We start from the raw sequence: 18,802 nt of genomic DNA on the forward strand, positions 1-18,802 counted from the left end.
AGAGTAATATGCAAACTGACCATCACTCCAATACACAAGATGGCTGCCCCCATGTGGTCAAAGATGGCTTCCCCCATGTGGACACAAGATAGCCACCACAAGATGGCCAGCAGGAGAGGGCAGTTGGGAGGGAACAGGCCTGCAAGGGAGGGCAGTTAGGGGCGATCAAACCTGCAGGGGAGGGCAGTCAGGGGTGACCAGGCTGGCAGAGGAGGGAAGTTGGGGGTGACCGGGCCTGCAGGGAAGGGCAGTTGGGGGGACCCAGGCCTGCAGGGGAGGGCAGTTAGGGGTGACCAGGCCTGTAGGGGAGGGCAGTTAGGGGCAAACAGGCTGGCAGGGGAGCAGTTAGGCATCAATCAGGCTGGCAGGGGAGTGGTTAGGGGGTGATCAGGCTAGAAGACAGAAGTGGTTAGGGGCAATCAGGAAGGCAGGCAGGTGAGAAGTTGGGAGACAGCAGTCCTGGATTGTGAGAGGGATGTCCGACTGCCCGTTTAGGCCCGATTCTCGAAGGGTCCCAGATTGGAGAGGGTTCAGGCTGGGCTGAGGGATACACACCCCAGTGCACAAATTTCGTGCACTGGGCCTCTAGTAAATAAATAAAACTCAGTACATGTGACATATTGAAAGTTGTGTAGTTCCATATGGTGAGAGTATAGAACACTAGTGAGTGAGGGATGGGAGGAGACAAGTCTAGGAAAACAGGTGGGAGTTTAGTTGGCTCATTATATGACCTTCTGTGCCATGCTAAGAAGCTAGGGCATGATCTTAGGATTAATGGGGCACCACTGAAAGCTTTTAGGTAAGTGAGTGACATGATGGGAAGATTGTTGTCTGATGCCAATGGAGGGGGTGAGGGTTAAGATCAGGGAGATTGGTTAGGAGGATGGTGCAGGAGGTGATGGCAGCCTGAATTTGAGTCAGTGGTGGTAGAAATGTAGAATAGGGTTCTTGGTGATGAGATGTGAAAAATCTGAGCAACAGAAAGGCTTTGTGACTTGCCCAGGATCACACAGCTACTTAGTGGCAGAGCTGGGCATGAAACTGAGGTTATGGTTTTATGATGCTTTTTCTTCAACTTCCTTAACTGGGCCAATCACTTCTCAGAACAGGGTGTTCTTGGTGTGTGGTTGGAGGCTCTGATTATATGAAAAGAGAAAGAATATTCCTCAAGAACTTTCTTCCATTTCTCAGCATTCTTATCCACATCCTAGATGCATAGTAGACTCCTGAGATTATTTTTAAAAATTTGAAGCATGGAACACCAGTACTCTGTGTGGCTATTTGCCCATAAGAAGGCTAATATGCCCCCTATGCAATTTGTGTTAATCTCAGGTTAGAGAAATCTCCAAACATCTCTTTCCCTTAATAACTCACTATGGGTCTGTCATCCATGAATTCATCTAAGCCTTTATTTGGGGGGAGGGAGAAGCTGTTTATATTTTCAGTCTAATCTGCCACTTAGTGTAATGAGTTCCATATGCTTCCTTCATTTTCTACCTGCTGTGAGAAGTCGGGCTTCCTTTATTTGTCCTAACCTCACCTCTATAGGCTATATGCTAGTAACAAACATACACTCACATACACATACATTTTGACTTAGGAGGGAAAATGACCCCATTATTAATTGTTATCTTTGTTCACAAGCATATTAAAAATTCAAATAAAAGTAAGCTGAAGTAATGCAATTAAAAATGAACACAGTGGCAGCTAATTACCCCAAGGAGAAGGATATAAATCTTTGACAAAACGGATGGAGGCCTGTGATGCAGGAGTCGGTGGAAATATATGAGAGACCTGCTATCGCATCAGTGCCTGGCACTGCCTGCCTGTGGTGCAGTTAAAGCACTCTCTAAAAGTTCAGTGTGGCCCAGTGAACATAACCTGCCAGCCTCCTCGCCTGACATGATCTTAATTAGCCTCGGTTCTACTGCCTAGAAAGCCTGCTGAGGCAGTTAGCACCAGAGAATTAATCAGATCGTTTGTGGAGTCGACAAAGCAGGACAGCAGCCGACACTGGCAACTTATTGATTGGAAATGATCCAGGAAGACTGGGAGTGATGTAGTCCATATTTGTGCCCCTTATTTTCACCTGAATGAAGATGCTCCACAGAGACTAGTGGGAGGGGGAGGGTAGAGCTGAGTTAGCTGTGCTCCACCTTAACCTCTGCCCCTCTCTCCTCCCAGTCATTCTGTCTTCCTTCTGGTCAATATACATTTCTGCTAAGGCATTATGTGTAGCCATACTGATGCCAAACAATATATTCTACTGCAAGAGAGAGAGAGCACTGTTGATTTTGTTGCAAATTGCACTTTTGCTACAAGATTAGTTGGGAAAATGGAATTTTGCCAGTATTTCCCTCCCTCCCTTTGTTTACTGCCTATTTTCAACAGCTCTGTAATTGCTTTCCACTTAGTAAAAGGAACATTGTTTCTTTTTTGGTTTTTCTTTTAATTGTGTTTCTTGCCTTGAGGTCTGACGTTGGTGATGGGAATGCCATGTTGTTTTGGTTCTAGATACCAACTTGGCCTTAGCAGTCAAGACAAGATTATTACTAGGGGAGGCAGTTGGGTGGTAGGCTCGGAAAAATGTGTGACTTCTTCCACGTAGCCTTCGCTGATAATTCCAGCATGCCTAGTGTGAACTCTCTATTATTTGGAACCCCATGGTACCTCAAATCTGTACTACACAATCTAGCTGTTGTCTTATGCCTTTTTGTACTTACCTTTTCTTCATGTACATTAATCGCATTCTCTCTCTGACCATAATGTAAATTCATATAAACTAAAGATTCTACCTCCTAATGGACGTAGCTCTTATCACCAATCTAGGCACAGTAAGAGACACTCAATAACAGCCAGATTGGTTCACTGATGATCTCTTGAGGAGTTTCTGCAGCCACTAGTCCTTTGACTCTGCTACCACCTTGTCACTATTGATATTTTGGCCCAGATAAATCTTTGATAGGGAGGGGGCTACTGTCCTGTGCACCATAGGATATTTTGTAGCATTCCTGGCTTTTGTACACTACTAAAATATCTCCAGACATAGCCACATGTCCCCAGTAAGGGGGGTGGAAATCACCTACCTTACCAATTAATAACAACTGTTTTATATTGATAATAAAAATTATTGAGCACTTTATTGTGTTCAGCTGGTGCTAAAGACATTACATGCATCCTTTTGTCTCACTTCCACAACGCTGCTCTGACTTTAATTATTGTATAAAGGGGCTCCAGGGAACAAATTTCAAAGTCATAGTTGTAGGTCCACATCACAATATGTCCCTTTCCTGAGGAACATTTAGAAGAGCCTTCTCAAGGACCTCTTAGGCTCAACCCTGAATTTATAGAATATATCAGCTAACCCTTATTGGTGCAAGGACTACTCATTCATTGAAAACTAGATATCCAGCTTAGTGAGGGTTAATTCCTCAAGGAGCTCTGATGAAAAGCAATGAAAGGTTAGAGCAAAATTAACCCTGCCATCTGTCATCATTTTTTCAGAGATATGAATACCATTTCAAACAGCTAAAACATAGGTGGAGGGGGGGGCAGAGAGATATTTATTTTGCTAATTTGATGACATTTTAGCCCAGGAAGCAGAATTTCTAGCTAGCCCACTGAAGTGTCATTCCTACCTTACAATCAGACCAGCTGTCTTGCAAACAATGTCATTGGTCACAAGAGGGACATGGCAAAGAAAGGTGCACAAACGAATGCAAATTTGTCCTTCTATGGGGAAGGGTGACAACTCAAAGCACATCTCCTGCCTGTGACACCATCTCTGAATATGAAGGACAACCCAAGAAAGAAAATTTGACATTTTAGCTTGGTGTTTCTCTGGAGAGGAATGTATCTCTCTGGCTGTAAAGTCAGTTCAACCTCAAATTCACTGCCACCAAGGAGTTAACAATACCTTAAAATTAGTCATGTCATTTGATGAAGAAATGTTCTACTTATAGAAAATACCTTTATGGGAAAACTGCCTTTCTGAGTCTGAGCTGGATATATTACAGTAAACAGAATCTAATCACAGTGAAGCCTTTTTCAGCTTTGCATGACAGCTGTAAAATATGACAGTATTTATTAATAGTTGCTGCAGTCTAATCTGCAGCATTGGAGAGCTACAGCAAAATATGTTAAGCAACTGAGAGAACAATTTCCACAGTAACTAATATTCAGCTTTTGAAAGGGTAGTTTAATGTCTTGCAATCCCCCTCCCCTCCTACTGATGATCCAACCCCAGGAACAAGCTACAAAGCTAATAACCTTTGTGGAAAGGAAGTGTTTAAATGATAATTTATTTCAAGAGCTGACAACAAATTGCTTGGCATTCTTTCTTTATGCCCCAAAGCAGTCAAGGATGTGCAAATTGAAGTATTAAAAATATGACAGCTTTAATATTTTCATTTTCAATGAAATTCTCATTACAGACATATGTATAGTCTTTTATTCACAATCCAGTCCAAATAGTCATTCACTATTATTATTGTGTAGGCTTTCATGATGCTCTCATAGTTGAACACTCATCACAATAGATTAGGCAGGCTGCAGAAACTACCAAATGTCTCGGGTACTGTCAACCCTTATTATTGCTGCTCAAACAGGGAAATTTAGTATCTGTCTCTCACAGGTTAATGCACTCTCTGGGCCTTCCTAATTTATTCAGATGTAAAAAGTAGTTTGAATTTTAATAAAAACATAGCTTTACTTTTCCCAGAAGGCAGATGGACATGGCTAGAAGTGGAGACATCTGTTACCTTTGCACATCTTTTAACCAGTTCTTAAAGTGAACTAGAAAAAAAAAATCCACTGATAGTCTTTTTGTTTTTTTTTTCACAGCAAGGTACCCAATATTTTTCCTTATAAGTCGCTGCCATGTAACCATAGCAGAGCCTATCACTGGCCTCTCCTTGCTTTCTACTTCTTCAACTAAAATAGCCCCTTAGTGATGAGGACCTGCAGGTTCACATCTTTCTATGCTCTGGAAACTGTCTCTGCTCCAGAGAGGAATCTATGAGTTCCCTTCACCTTGGAGTCAGGTCCCCATCACAGCACTCCATGAGGGTGCACCATGAGCAAACCAACCTTTCTGGCTGCATTTGCTATTTATGCTAGTCATTTGCCCCTTAACCTGGAGTTTTGACCTGCTGCCTATCTGGATCCCTAGACTCTGGGACCACAAGCTCTTGTGTTCATTTGTGGATATCAGGGTTTAAGAAGTAAATTGACAACTGCAGTGCATCCACAGGAAGACAACTAGGATAGTGAGGGTCCAGGTACTAGGTCCTTTGGAGAATGGCTGAAGGAAAGACTAAGGGATGAAGTAATGACAGTTTTCAAATGTTAAAAGTGTGGGAGGCAGCACATCAGCACAGTGAACAGCATGCATAGACTGTGAAATGTGGCAAACCTGGGTTGAAATTCTGGTTTCTTACTTTGGCATACTAAGCTGTGTGACCCTATGAGCCATCATTTAACCTTTTTATGCCTTGGTTTTCTCAGTTATGAAGATGGAGGGATGCCATGAGGATTAAATGGGATAATCCATAAACTCAGGACCTAGTGTGTAATAAGTGCTTAAGAAGTGGCGGCTGCTTTTATCTAAGTTGATAAAATGATGACAATGATAGGGATTTATTTGTACCACTGATTGGTATTGGGAAGCTTGTGTGTGTGTGTGTGTAGAAAGGGAGAGGGAAGGAGGGTGAGAGAAAGAGAGAGACAGAGACACAGAGAGAAATTCTGTATTTTATTTTGGCAAGTACAACTGAATTAAGGAACGAAGCGATGTTATGTAAGTAGGTGGTAAATGGCAACATGCAGGAAGGTGTGAGGAACTGAAGCTCTGCTTGTCTCTCAGTAGAGTTAAAGTCCAGCCAATCTGAAAACATTAACAGTCTTCTGAGGAAAGGCCCCGTTTTCTTTGTCTTAAGGAACCTATTACACCATTTGGGATCTTCCAACATTTTTCCACCTCCCTATCTATCTGGCAACACTTTAATCTTTTCACAAGGTGCCTACCTCAAAGAATGAAAATGTCATTGATGGATGGGGAAACAGTTGAGTTAAAATTTATTTTTTTCCAGGCCTCTGAGATAAATTACTGTTCCAGCATCAGGATTGTTAACTCTTCAAAAGTAGGACCTAATTCTGCTTCTCTCAACACTGCCTAGCTAGCACTAGGAGATGCCCAATACATTGCTTGTTGACTGACAGACTACTTGTTGGCACTGCCCATTTTCCTGCCACAACCTTCTAGAGCAAATAGAATGGTCTGTTAGAAGGCTGTTGACTTTCAGAGAGTTACTTGGGAACTAAGTAAGGAGTTTCAGGTTGAGAATGGGAAACAGCAGGAGTTTATTGAACACAGGCAAGAAGGTGGGGAGTAGTTGCCTCAAAGGGCACTTAGAGCTATTATCTCATTATCTAATCTGAGAGCCACAGCCTGGGATAGATTCTTTAATCTCTGTGGGCTGTGCCCATTGAAGCCAAAGAGAGTTGTCAGGTGCATGAGAGAGTCTGGCTGCAGTTCTCAAGTATCTTGCTGTTCTGGGGGAAATGTTAGCACCACAGAGAACTAGGTCACTTGCACCCAAAAGATAGGTCTAATAGAAAACTGGAAGAGGTGACCACCTCCCTGGCATGGCTTTAGGACTTTCTATATAGGAAGGTATGTAAGCAAGGGACATCCAAACCGGATTTATGGTGCCTACAATCCCAGAATTATAAGGCCCACATTAGATTAGGGTTTTATTTCACAGAAGGCCTTTAGCTGAAATGAAATTCTTCCCTGGATGCACTAACACATCAAGAAACTAATAGCCATAAAGAAATTAAAATGAATAACTTGGTAAGCTGAACTGTTGTCACTAGCAGAGAAAGACAATCAGTGGAATCAAAATGTAGGGCAGGAAAGTTTTTATAGAGGTGTGAAGGCGAGATGGGTCAGAGATGTTGAGGCGAACAAATCCAGGCAGGGCAAGTGTCAACAAGTGCCAATAAAAATAAGGGTTGTCAATAAAGAAGAGAGGGTACAGAGAGGGCAGAGATCACACTTAGTCCACCTCATAGTTTTTCCAAGAACTGACTTTTCATGTAATAGCACAAAGAGTATAATTTTGAACTTTGTATTAATGAACCAAGGTAGTAACTTAAGTAACTAAGCAAAGTTATGACCTGTAAATACAAATCAGACTTTTCTCTGCAGACGGAAATCATAGTGTAACCAACAAAACCTTGAAGTCCACTCAATGTTTTATAATTTCAGAGGTTATATTACTTTGATTGTGTTATAAATCTTTTAAATTACCTCAAATGTTTAACCCATTCCTCAGCTCCTCACTCATCTCTGCCCTTATATAGTAGAGTTACATCATTTGTATATTTAGCTTATTTGAATGTAATTATAGGTGCTCCCTTCTGTCTTCCTCTGTCTCCCATTTCTTAAGTAATTCAAAATATTTTAAAATTAAATTTTGTTGTTATAATTTCTCCCCATAATTTTTATTACTAAAGCAATATATGATCATTGTAGAAAATGAGAATATACAGAATAGACACTTTATTGAATATTTTAAAGAACTGTATTACATGATTTGATTTATAAACTGAATTCTCTCTCTTCCTTTCCTTACTTCCCTTTCTCCATCTCTCCCTTCCCTTCTTTGATTTTCTGTCTCTTTCTTTAAGCCCAACATTGAAAAAAAAGACATGGCTTATTCAATAATGGAGTTGGGAAAACACAAGTATGTATCCACATCTGTGCTATGTACCAGGTTGGGCACAAAGCATAAATTTAAGGATGAACCAATTATTATCATGCTGGAGAGAAGGGCTTGGGAAGGTATTAGCAGACCCAATGAAATAATAATGGAAAGCAGTTATGTTAAGTGCCAAGTGAATGACATGGACAAAAGGGTTCTGTGGGTGTTTAGAGGCGGGAAAGATCTCTGCTCCTCAAAACGGCTCTCCTCCTGCCTAGTCACCTCAGTAAATAGCATCACCATCTAACCCAGTCTCTCAAGCCAAAGCTTAATAGTCATCCATGAATCCTTCCTCTCTCTCACATCCCACAGTCAATCTGTCCCCAAGTTCTGCCAATTTTGGCTTCAAAATGTATTTCAGTTTCATTCACTTTTCTCTATCTCTAGCCTAATCTAAGCTGCCATCATTTTTTCACCTAGATGACCACAATGACCTTTTAGTTGGTTTTCCTTCCTTCACTCTTATACCACACTCCATTCTCTATAGAATTTAAATGAGATATGACTCCTCTGCTCAGAATCCTATAATGACTTCTCATTGTAGTTAAAATAAATTCCATATTCCTTACCATGGCTCCCATCCATACTCCATGGCTATGATCAGGCTCCTCTATAACTCTACAGTCTCATCTCAGGCCATTCACAACCTCATCACTACACTTTAGCCATACCTGTCTTCTTTTACTTCCTCAAAAGTGCCAAGCTTTTTCCTCCTACAGGGCCTTTGTACTTGCTAATTTTACTCCTTGAATCTCTTTCCCTCTATTTCTCACATGGTTGACTTCTTCTAATCCTTTAATTCTCAGTTTAATTGTTTCTTCTCAATGAAACCATCTCTAAGGTCCTGTCTATTACTGTTTCTTTGTTTCCTTCATAGCACTTTATCTAAGTGTGTGATTATTTTGTTGGCTTGTATGTTTTTTTTATCTCCTTCATTAGAATGTAAACTTTTAATAGCAGGAACAATATTTATTGTGTTCATCATTGTAACCTTAGCACCTACTGAGTGAATGAATGAATCACTAGGCTGAAGTGGTCAGGAAAGGCCACCTTGGGGAGAAAGAGCTTGAAGTGGAATTTGAAAAATGTAAGTATAGGCAGAATTTTCATAATCAAGATTAAGGAAAGAATTTAAGATAGTAGTAAAAATGAAGTTGTAAGGCAAACATGGTTCTGGCACATTTGGGCAACAGTAAAAAATGAAAGGTGCCTGCAGTGGAAGGTTAGATAACATAGGAACAACAGGTTTGTTACTTGTTTGAGGTATAATTATGATGAGTCTTAAATAATATACTATTTTTTTTCTTTCAATGTGGGCAATAGAAGACATTGAAAATTTTGGAACAGGATTATGGTGTAGTGTTTTAAGAAGGATTTCCAAAGGGGAAATCATTATAAAAGTTTATGGAAAGTATTTCTTAAACAGAACAGATTTGTCCCACTAGTTAAATGGCTATAGAAGAAAAAATATTAACACACATGAGTCAGAAAGGTTTCTTTTGAAAAGAATTGTCTAGAATTGTCTAAAGTGTTTACTGAGATGATTTGAAAAAAGATGCAGGGATAAAAAGTATATAGATGAACTTTTGCTTCCTTTTCTCTAATAGAGAGCTAATGAACCAAGAAGGGTAAAGGGAGATGAGGAGAAAATACACTAATTTTATCTCCTGCATTTGAATAAATGGGAGGTTACAGTATTAGTAGAACTGATGTTTAGTTTCAAAAAAGTTTCAGGAGAGACACTGTCTGATTTACAAACTTTAGTTCTGAAAATTAGATTGTTATGGCTAGATTACAGTGGATACAGTTTATGGAAATAGGCTAACTCATCCATAGTGCTTGAAAGAAATAAAATGCATTACACTTTAGCAAATTGTGAAATAGAATGTTCAAACTCTTTTGGTACCCTAGTCAGGCAAGGCTCTGCAGAAATACACTACACTCTTTCCTGATTCCACTCTTTGTTCATGCTCTTTTCCTATTCTCAGAACCCCTTCCTCTCTTCTCTTGCCATCTTGAACTTACATATCCTTCAAGCTCCTCTAGCAAGCCTTCTCTGAAAACTACTTTCTTGGAGTGCTAGCTTTTCGCAATTCTCACGGTAATCAGAGACTGTAGTATAGCACTCAATTTGGTACTGTTCTGTGTTATTCATGAATTTTTTCATGAATGTTCTTTTCTGTCTACTCCTATTAGAACTATATTATGTAAACATCTATCACAAGATTGAATACACCATTGTGGGTTGATAACAGTTTGTAGAATTGGTTGAGTAGGGGATCATTTATAAGTTAGGATTAATAGCAAGATATAAAGTGTCACGTGTCTAATATACTATCTCAAAATAGTCATAGAATATTACATTACATTAAGAAGGAACACACCATTGGTGAGGAGAAAAAGGCCAAGAAAGCTTCAATGAGTTGGTCAAGATCAGAGAGCTAGTTAGTGGCAAAGCTTGGACTGTAACCCTAGTCTCTGCTTCAGATTCATGAAATTTGGTAATTTCAGAGGCATGAACCACAGGCAAATACAGTTCTTACTAGTAGTATTTCCTGACAGGGTTTGATGGCACATCAAAATGAGTGAGGTGAAAGGTGCTCTGGGTTCCCCCAAACAAAATTGCCCTTCAAATTAAGTTATCTAGAAGAATATCCTTTCCAGGGACCCCTAAGTCAGGCAGTCAGGCCTTCCATTTGCTCTTTCCTTCTCTGAGTCAGAAAACCTGGAGTCAGAGAGAACAATTCCCAGGCTATAATCAAGGATACAGGCAAACAAAGTAACATTGTCATTTGGAATCTCATGGTGATAGGATCTGCTGGTTTTACTGAGAAACCCCTCAAAGATAACTGAGTTTTAGAGGAGTCTGTTTAGTTGAATTATATAGTAGTATACACCTAATTGTATACTACTTAAGATCAGATCCCTAATTTCTAAAACTGTTTCAATATAATATGTCCTCAATATTTAAAAAAAAAAATTCCCGCCCTAACCGGTTTGGCTCAGTGGATAAAGCGTCAGCCTGTGGACTGAAGGGTCCCAGGTTCGATTCCAGCCAAGGGCATGTACCTTGGTTGTGGGCACATCCCCAGTAGGGGGTGTGCAGGAGGCAGCTGATCCATGTTTCTCTCTCATCGATGTTTCTGACTCTCTATCCCTCCCCCTTCCTTTCTGTAAAAAAAAAAAAAATATATATATATATATATATATATATATATATATATATATTATTCCCAAAACCCAGATTAGCCAATATTCACTCATTATTTCCATCAAATCATTGTTGAGGCTCTATAACCTGAAGAACTAATATGATCTGCTGGAACAAGCCCTGGATGCAGGAAATATTGACACCAGTCTCAGTTCTATGGTTAAGCTGTTGTGTGAAAGAGCACTTTTTCTCACACTTATCTGATTGTGAATAAGATAGAATTAATTTTAAAGAATTAAAGACATATAAAAAAGAAAAAAAAAGCACTTTTTCTCTTTAGGCTCTAGTTTTCTCATCTATGAAATGGGGTTAATTATAGTCTTTGATAGGATTAATTATATATAACTTTCCAGGTCAGGCCTCTATTTTAGACTAAGCTGCTTTAACTTTGTGCATTTTAGACCAGGAAAAAAAATTTTTTTGGGAGGCAGGGCTCTTTTTCAACAACAGTGACTCAACCAGGAGGGTATCCCTAACCCCTTTTCAGAGTCAGGGGTAGCAGGACATATATAGTTTGAAAATTAGATTCTAAAGTTACCATTGCTTCAAACTTTTGGCGTTAATGTTCAATTCATTTTGAATTTTAAATATAATTTTAAAAGAGTATTAGATTTTATTAAATGTAAAAGGGAACAAACATGAGTTGAGGAAGGTTAAACACCACTGTTAATATGAATATTAACAATATGAATATTCAAAGAGGAGAGCAGATGCTTCTTCTTACCTCTTTCTGTGTCATAGAGATACACAAACTTCTCCCACTTGTAGTGACCCAGAAGACTCAGAATAGCACCCTTCAAGGCTGGGCGCATCTGGATGACAAACTGCACATCTGCATCAGTGGGGAAGCTGGGCGTGACAAAAGATGTGTGCAGGGCCCCACAGAAGGAGGTCAGAGTGTTCATTGACATCTGGTCATAGAATCCAAAGATGGCATACACCCCTCTCGAGAACTGGGAGCAGACTGCAATGAGAAAAAGAGAAATTTCAATAGCACCATGGTCCCTTGCTGCAACTTATAGGGTTGGAAATACAATGTACAGTTAGGTTTTGGCTCTAAATGACATGCCTCAAAAGAAAACCAAGATCTCTGAAATCTATAGAATCCCTTAAAAGCCCAGTTGCACAGCAGAAGAAGAGTAAGGAAGGGAAGAATTTATTTGATCCAGTTGAATATTCCCTCTCTCTCTCTCTTAAAGAGAGAAAAACATGGATCAGTTGCCTCCCTTACATGCCCCGATCAAACCTGTGCCCTGACTGGGAATCAAACCCACAACCCTTTGTTGCATGGAATGATACTCCAGTCAGCTGAGCCACCTGGACAGGGCCAGTTGCATGTACTTTATATCTACGATAAGAAGGAAACTAAGAAAATGTGAGAAGAGGTGAAGGTTGTTTTACCGTCTTTTAGCAACCCTCACAGCTAACCTCCAAGGAACTCGATGCTCTCATACTTCCACCATAGCTGCCTAGAGACCTCATAGTATACCCATACACCCATCAAGGCACAACTATCTTGTGTCTTACCCTTTCATTTCATTTTCTACTACGTGACAATAATGACTGAGGATTTAGTCAGACAAACTGCTAATGTGTCTGCTAGGAAATGGGTTGATACTCTTAGGTCACATAATGATTTAATTATAGTTATATTATGACTAATATCCTTAATTTAGGTTCCTGATACAGAGGATTTCAGATTCTGGGCAGGTCATTGGGAAGACTGGCCTTCCAGTGCCCAGTGAATCATATGAGGTAGGTGGACCTATTCTGCCCATGTGTAATTGGCAAAGTGTTATCTTGATCCTTTTGCATTTTTCTTCTAGATTTATTAGCCCACATATAGAGCTTTCATGTCCTCTTCATAACTGTGGTAAGCTTTACTTCATTTCAAAGTGTACCATACCACCATCTCTTCCCTCTTCTGGCCCAGATGAACTTAAAAAAATGTGAACCAATTTCAATATTAGCTTAAGTAGAACATAATTAGCAAAGCAAATCAACTACAACAACACCTTGTGGTGCGTTCCCAAACCAAGTGGAAATGATCTTTAGATTATCTGCACTACTGCTTCCTTCTATTCATGTGAAGCAGACAGAACAGGCAGATAACGTGGTGTGATTTAATGGTTTCTGCATGGTCTCCCTTATCTGCTAAGAAGCCACTGTTAAGCTTAATTCTTCAAGTTTAGGTGTTGAAAAAAGCCTGTGGCTTGGGAGGAGAATTCAATATAATCTTTTAAACCCATTAGCATGTTAAGATGAAATAATGTCTGATTAGATGCTAGGAGGAGTGGTATAGCAGATGGGTCAATTTTGATGGGGATAGGTGGGTCAGAGAAGAGAATATAAAGAATCTGAAGACCTTCCTGAGGGGAGAAACAGTTAAGCCATTGTGCACCAAAAGAAGGAAGGCATTGAAGTTAGGATAAAGGCAAATGGAAAACCAATTTAATTCATTTCTTGATCTCCTTGTGAGAATCAGAGACTTCTCAGTATCTGTGGTATCTTGCTTTCCATGCATTCCATTTAAACTTATTAATTTTTTTTCTTTATTGATTATGGTGTTACATATGTGTCCTTCTCCCCCCATTGCCCCCCATCTCCCCCCACTCACGCCCTCATCCTGCTGGTATCTGTGTCCATTGGTTAGACTTATATGCATGCATACAAGTTCTTTGGTTGATCTGTCCCCCTTACCCCACCTCCCCTACCTTCCCTCTGAGGTTTGATGGTCTGATCGATGCTTCTCTGTCTCTGTTTTTGTTCATCAGTTTATGTTGTTCATTATATTCCATAAATGATTGAGATCATGTGACATTTATCTTTCTCTGACTGGCTTATTTCACTTAGCATAATGCTCTCCAGTTCCATCCATGCTGTTGCAAATGGTAAGAATTCTTTCTTTTTTACTGCAGTGTAGTATTCCATTGTGTAGATGAACCAGTTTTTTAATCCACTCATCTGCTGATGGGCACTTAGGCTGTTTCCAAATCTTAGCTATGGTAAATTGTGCCACTATGAACATAGGGGTACATATATCCTTTCTGATTGGTGTTTCTAGTTTCTTGGGATATATTCCTAGAAATGGGATCATTGGGTCAAATGGGAGTTCCATTTTTTAGTTTTTTTTGAGGAAACTCCATATTGTTCTTCACAGTGGCTGCACCAGTCTGCATTCACACCAGCAGTGCATGAGGATTCCCTTTTCTCGGCATCCTACCTAACACTTGTCCTTTGTTGATTTGTTGATGATAGCCATTCTGACAGGTGTGAGATGGTACAGCATTGTTGTTTTGATTTGCATCTCTTGGATGATTAGTGACTTTGAGCATATTTTCATATGTCTCTTGGGCTTCTTTTGTCCTCTTTTGAAAAGTATCTATGTAGGTCCATTGCCCTTTTGTTAAGTTGTATGAGTTCCCTGTAAATGTTGGAGATTAAATCCTTACCGGTGATAACATTGGCAAACACTGTATGTTCTCCCATGCAGTGGGCTTTCTTGTTGTTTTGTTGATGGTTTCTTTTGCTGTACAAAAGCTTTTTATTTTGATGTAGACTTATATTGATTAGGGATGCTTCCTTTTATCAGCCAAACTCATTAGTCATTGGCTTGAGGATAGCATTTCAAATGTGATTATCAGTAACTGAAGTATTTGCATCAGGGAAGATAATGGCCTCTAACTTGAGGAATTCTAGGTGATCCCCCAAAACACATGCACAAAAATATTTATATTAAAAGGAGAAAGCCAACTGGAGAATGAATCTGGGGCCCCTAACAAAGGAATATTCAGAAACAAAAAGGAAGTGGCTAGATGCCACTTTGCCTTGGTCATCACCAAAAGAGATACTAGGGAGAGCCCCATTCCCAAATTAACCCTGTATATGGAGAGTTTTTCAGTACCAGGTCAAATCTTGACCAGCTCACATAATGTTCTGTATAAAATTGACAATAATAACAGCCACAGAGTGCTTAGTAAGTACCAGACACTGTGCTAAGTACTATACAAATATTGTCTCATTTGATATTTCCAACAACTTCATGAGGTAGTGCTATTATTTCTATTCCACAGATAAGAATTCTGAGACAAAAATAATGTTCTATCTCTTGTGTGGAGAATCCAGGATTTGAACCTGAGTCTGCCCAACTCACACTTCTTGGGTCCCAAAACCAATAATGAATAACATTGAAGAGTAATTATTGGCCTAAATGAGATAGAGTTTTCAGGTTAGCAAATAAAAATATAGGATGTCCAATTAAATTTGATTTTCATATAAATTAGTTCTAGTATAAGTAAGCCTCAAATCATACATATATTAAAAATTATTTATTTGAAAATTTAAATTTAACTGAAGATCCTGAATTTTATCTGGCAACCCTAGAAAGAACCTGTCCTTTTTACTGACCATGGGGCTGGAAAACTGGAACAAGCAGTCATGACCCTTCCCCCCAAATGATTCAGGAGGCAGCCAGTAATTTTTAGACCCATATCTACTAGCCTGCAGGGCCCAAGAGAAAGATGAGGACCCATGATCCCTATACAAAAATAGCCTCATGGGGAAATACAACTTATTTTCAACAAGGAGAACCTAACCTGTCTAAACTATGAACAATAATTGAAGGGGAAATAAAGTTGGAGAGAGGAAAGCCTATAGCTATGATGCACTTAGAGTTTCAAAAAGCTCTTGATGCATTGTAAAAAAACAAAAAATAAAAGTAAAGATTTTTTTTTGATAAAAGCTCTCAGCAAAGTGGGAATAGAGGGAACATATCTCAACATGATAAAGGCAATATACAACAGACCATCAGCAAACATCATACTCAATGGGCAAGAATTAAAACCATTTCCCCTAAGAACAGGAACAAGACAGGGATATCTGCTTTCACCACTCTTAATCAATGTAGAATTGGAAGTCCTAGCCACAGTGATCAGACAACAAGAAGAAATAAAAGGCATCCAAATTGGAAAGGAGAAAGTAAAACTCTCATTATTTGCAGATGACATGATATTGTACATAGAAAACCCTAAAGAATCCACCAAAAAACTATTAGATTTAATAAATGAATTTGGCAATGTAGCAGGATACAAAATCAACACCCAAAAAATTGATGTTTTTTTTATACACCAATAATGAATTCTCAGAAAGAGGAACTAACCAAACAATCCCATTTGCCATTGCAACAACAACAAAAAAAATTAAGATACTTAGGAATAAACTTAACCAAGGAGGCAAAAGACCTATACTTGAAAACTATAAGACGTTGAAAAAAAGAGATAGAGGAAGATATAAACAAGTGGAAGAATATACAAGGCTCATGTATTGATAGAATCAACATCATTAAAAGGTCCATGCTACCCAAAGCAATCTACAGATTCAATGCAATCCTTATTAAAATATCAAGAGCATATTTCACAGAGCTAGAAAAAATACTCTAAAAATGTATATGGAATCAAAAAAGATCCCAAATAGCTGTAGTGATCTTAAGAAAGAAAAATAAAGTTGGAGGAATCACAATACCAAATTTAAAGTTATACTACAAAGCCACCGTAATCAAAACAGCCTGGTATTGGCACAAGAACAGGCATAGAGATCAATGGGACAGAACAGAGAACTCAGAAATTGACCCAAGCCATTATGCTCAATTAATATTTGACAAAGGAGGCAAGACAGTCTCGTCAATAAATGGTGTTGGGAAAATTGGACAGATACATGCAAAACAATGAAACTAGACCACCAACTTATACCATACACAAGAATAAACTCAAAATGGATAAAAGACTTAAATGTAAGTAGTGAAGCCATAAAAATCCTAGAAGAAACCATAGGCAGCAAAATCTCAGACAACTCTTGTAGCATTATGTTTATAGATATATCTTCTAAGGTAAAGGAAACTAAGGAGAAAATAAACAAATGGGACTACATCAAAATAAAAAGCTTCTTCAGAGCAAAAGAAACCATCAACAAAATGAAAAGAGATCCCACCGTATGGGAGAACGTATTTGGCAATGATACATCTGATAAAGGGTTAATATCCAAAATATATAAGGAACTCATACAACTTAACAAAAGGAAGACAAACAATCCAATTAAAAAATGGGCAAAGGACCTTAATAGACACTTCTCCAAAGAAGACATAGAGATGGTCAAGAGACATATGAAAAAATGCTCAAAGTCACTGATCATCAGAGAGATACACATTAAAACAACAATGAGTTTACACCTCATACCTGTCAGAATGGCTATCATCAACAAATTAACAAGTGCTGTTGAGGATGTGGAGGAAAGGGAACCCTAGTACACTGCTGGTGGGAATGCAGACTGATGCAACCATTATGGAAAACAGTGTGGAGTTTCCTCAAAAAGTTAAATATGGAACTGCCATTTGACCCAGTGATCCCACTTCTAGGAATATATCCTAAGAAACTCGAAGCACCAATCAGAAAGAATGTATGCACCCCTATGTTCATAGCAGCACAATTTACAATAGCTAAGGTCTGGAAACAACCCAAGTGCCCATCAATAGATGAGTGGATAAGAAAGCTGTGGTACATTTATATTATAGATTACTATGCAGCAGTAAAAAAGAAGAATCTCCTACCCTTTGAGACAACATGGAGGGACCTGGAGAGTATCATGCTAAGTGAAATAAGTCAGTCAGAGAAAGACAAGTATCATATGATCGCACTCATATGTGGAATCTAAGTAACAAAATCAACTGATGAACAGAGTGGATCCAGAGACATGGAAGCATGGAACAGAGTATGGAATCTCAGAGGGAAGGTGGGGGAGGGTGGGAGGGAGGGAGGTAATCAACCAAAGACCATGCATGCATATATGCATAACCCATGTACACAGACAATAAGGTGCTGAAGGCCTGGGATGGGGTGGGGGGAGGTGGGAGCAGGCTGGAGTGGGTCAATGGGGAAAAAAGGGAACATATGTAATACTTTGAACAATAAAGAATTATAAAAAAAGTAATAATGTTATGGTGGTAAGATACTGGTTAATAAAAAAGTCTTGTATTGCTCTTATAATCATTGTTTCTGAAACTCAGGGCTACAGAATTAATTAATCATTACTAGCTCACATATGAACCTTTCATTTTTTATTTATTTATCTATTTTTAATATACAGCAAACACCCATAAAACTTTCATGCAGCTCTGAGAACTATAACATTATTACTGATAACTTATTTTTACCTATGTCTCCCTCCTCTATTATGTCTTTCTGTTTTTATCCCTTCCTCCCTTCAAGGTAGCTACTCTGAATTTTATATTTATTATTACTTGGCCTTTTAAAAATATACAAACACACACACCTAAACAATATGATGTTACTTTTGCTTGTTTGAAAACCTTGTAAGAAGGGAATCATATTGTATAGTTGAAACTCAGACTCCAGGAGGGAGCACCCAGTGAAATTGTTAGGTTTGTGTATGATGGCAAGCAGAATGAGACAAAGGAAGACCTTATAAAAATGTGTGAGTGAGCAGGTGTGAAGGAAGCCAGTGAAAATACAAAATTCCAGACTAAGTTTACAGCTTTAGTCGTGGCTCAGGCAAGGGATTTAGGAATATTTTAGATCAGCAGCAGTCCTCAGACTACTTTGGTCCAATGGGCAGACGCACGGTGGTGCACATCAACAAGAAGAGTGTTAGGAGAAAATCAGTAAATGCTTTATTTCCTTCATATGAAACAGGCACAGCTGCCCTACAAATACTATTGTGCATAGTTACCCTTGCTGTACCTTAAAATTTACAGGGAATGATAGTAGAAGGCCCAGTGAGTGGGAAAGACAACTGCCATATGAGGACAAGGTTA

General features: G+C 39.0%; 1 protein-coding gene across 1 annotated transcript in view; it reads right to left on the bottom strand.

Moving 5' to 3' along the window:
* Positions 1–18,802, bottom strand: part of GRIA3 (glutamate ionotropic receptor AMPA type subunit 3) — a 373,784-nt gene that overhangs the window by 258,075 nt on the left and 96,907 nt on the right. The window contains exon 3 of the mRNA XM_079764724.1: positions 11,702–11,941. Within this exon, the coding sequence (XP_079620850.1) occupies positions 11,702–11,941 (240 nt within the window). The remainder of the gene's footprint in view (positions 1–11,701; positions 11,942–18,802) is intronic.

This window comes from Cnephaeus nilssonii (genome assembly GCF_951640355.1).
Source record: "Cnephaeus nilssonii genome assembly, chromosome: X".
NCBI lineage: Eukaryota > Metazoa > Chordata > Mammalia > Chiroptera > Vespertilionidae > Cnephaeus > Cnephaeus nilssonii.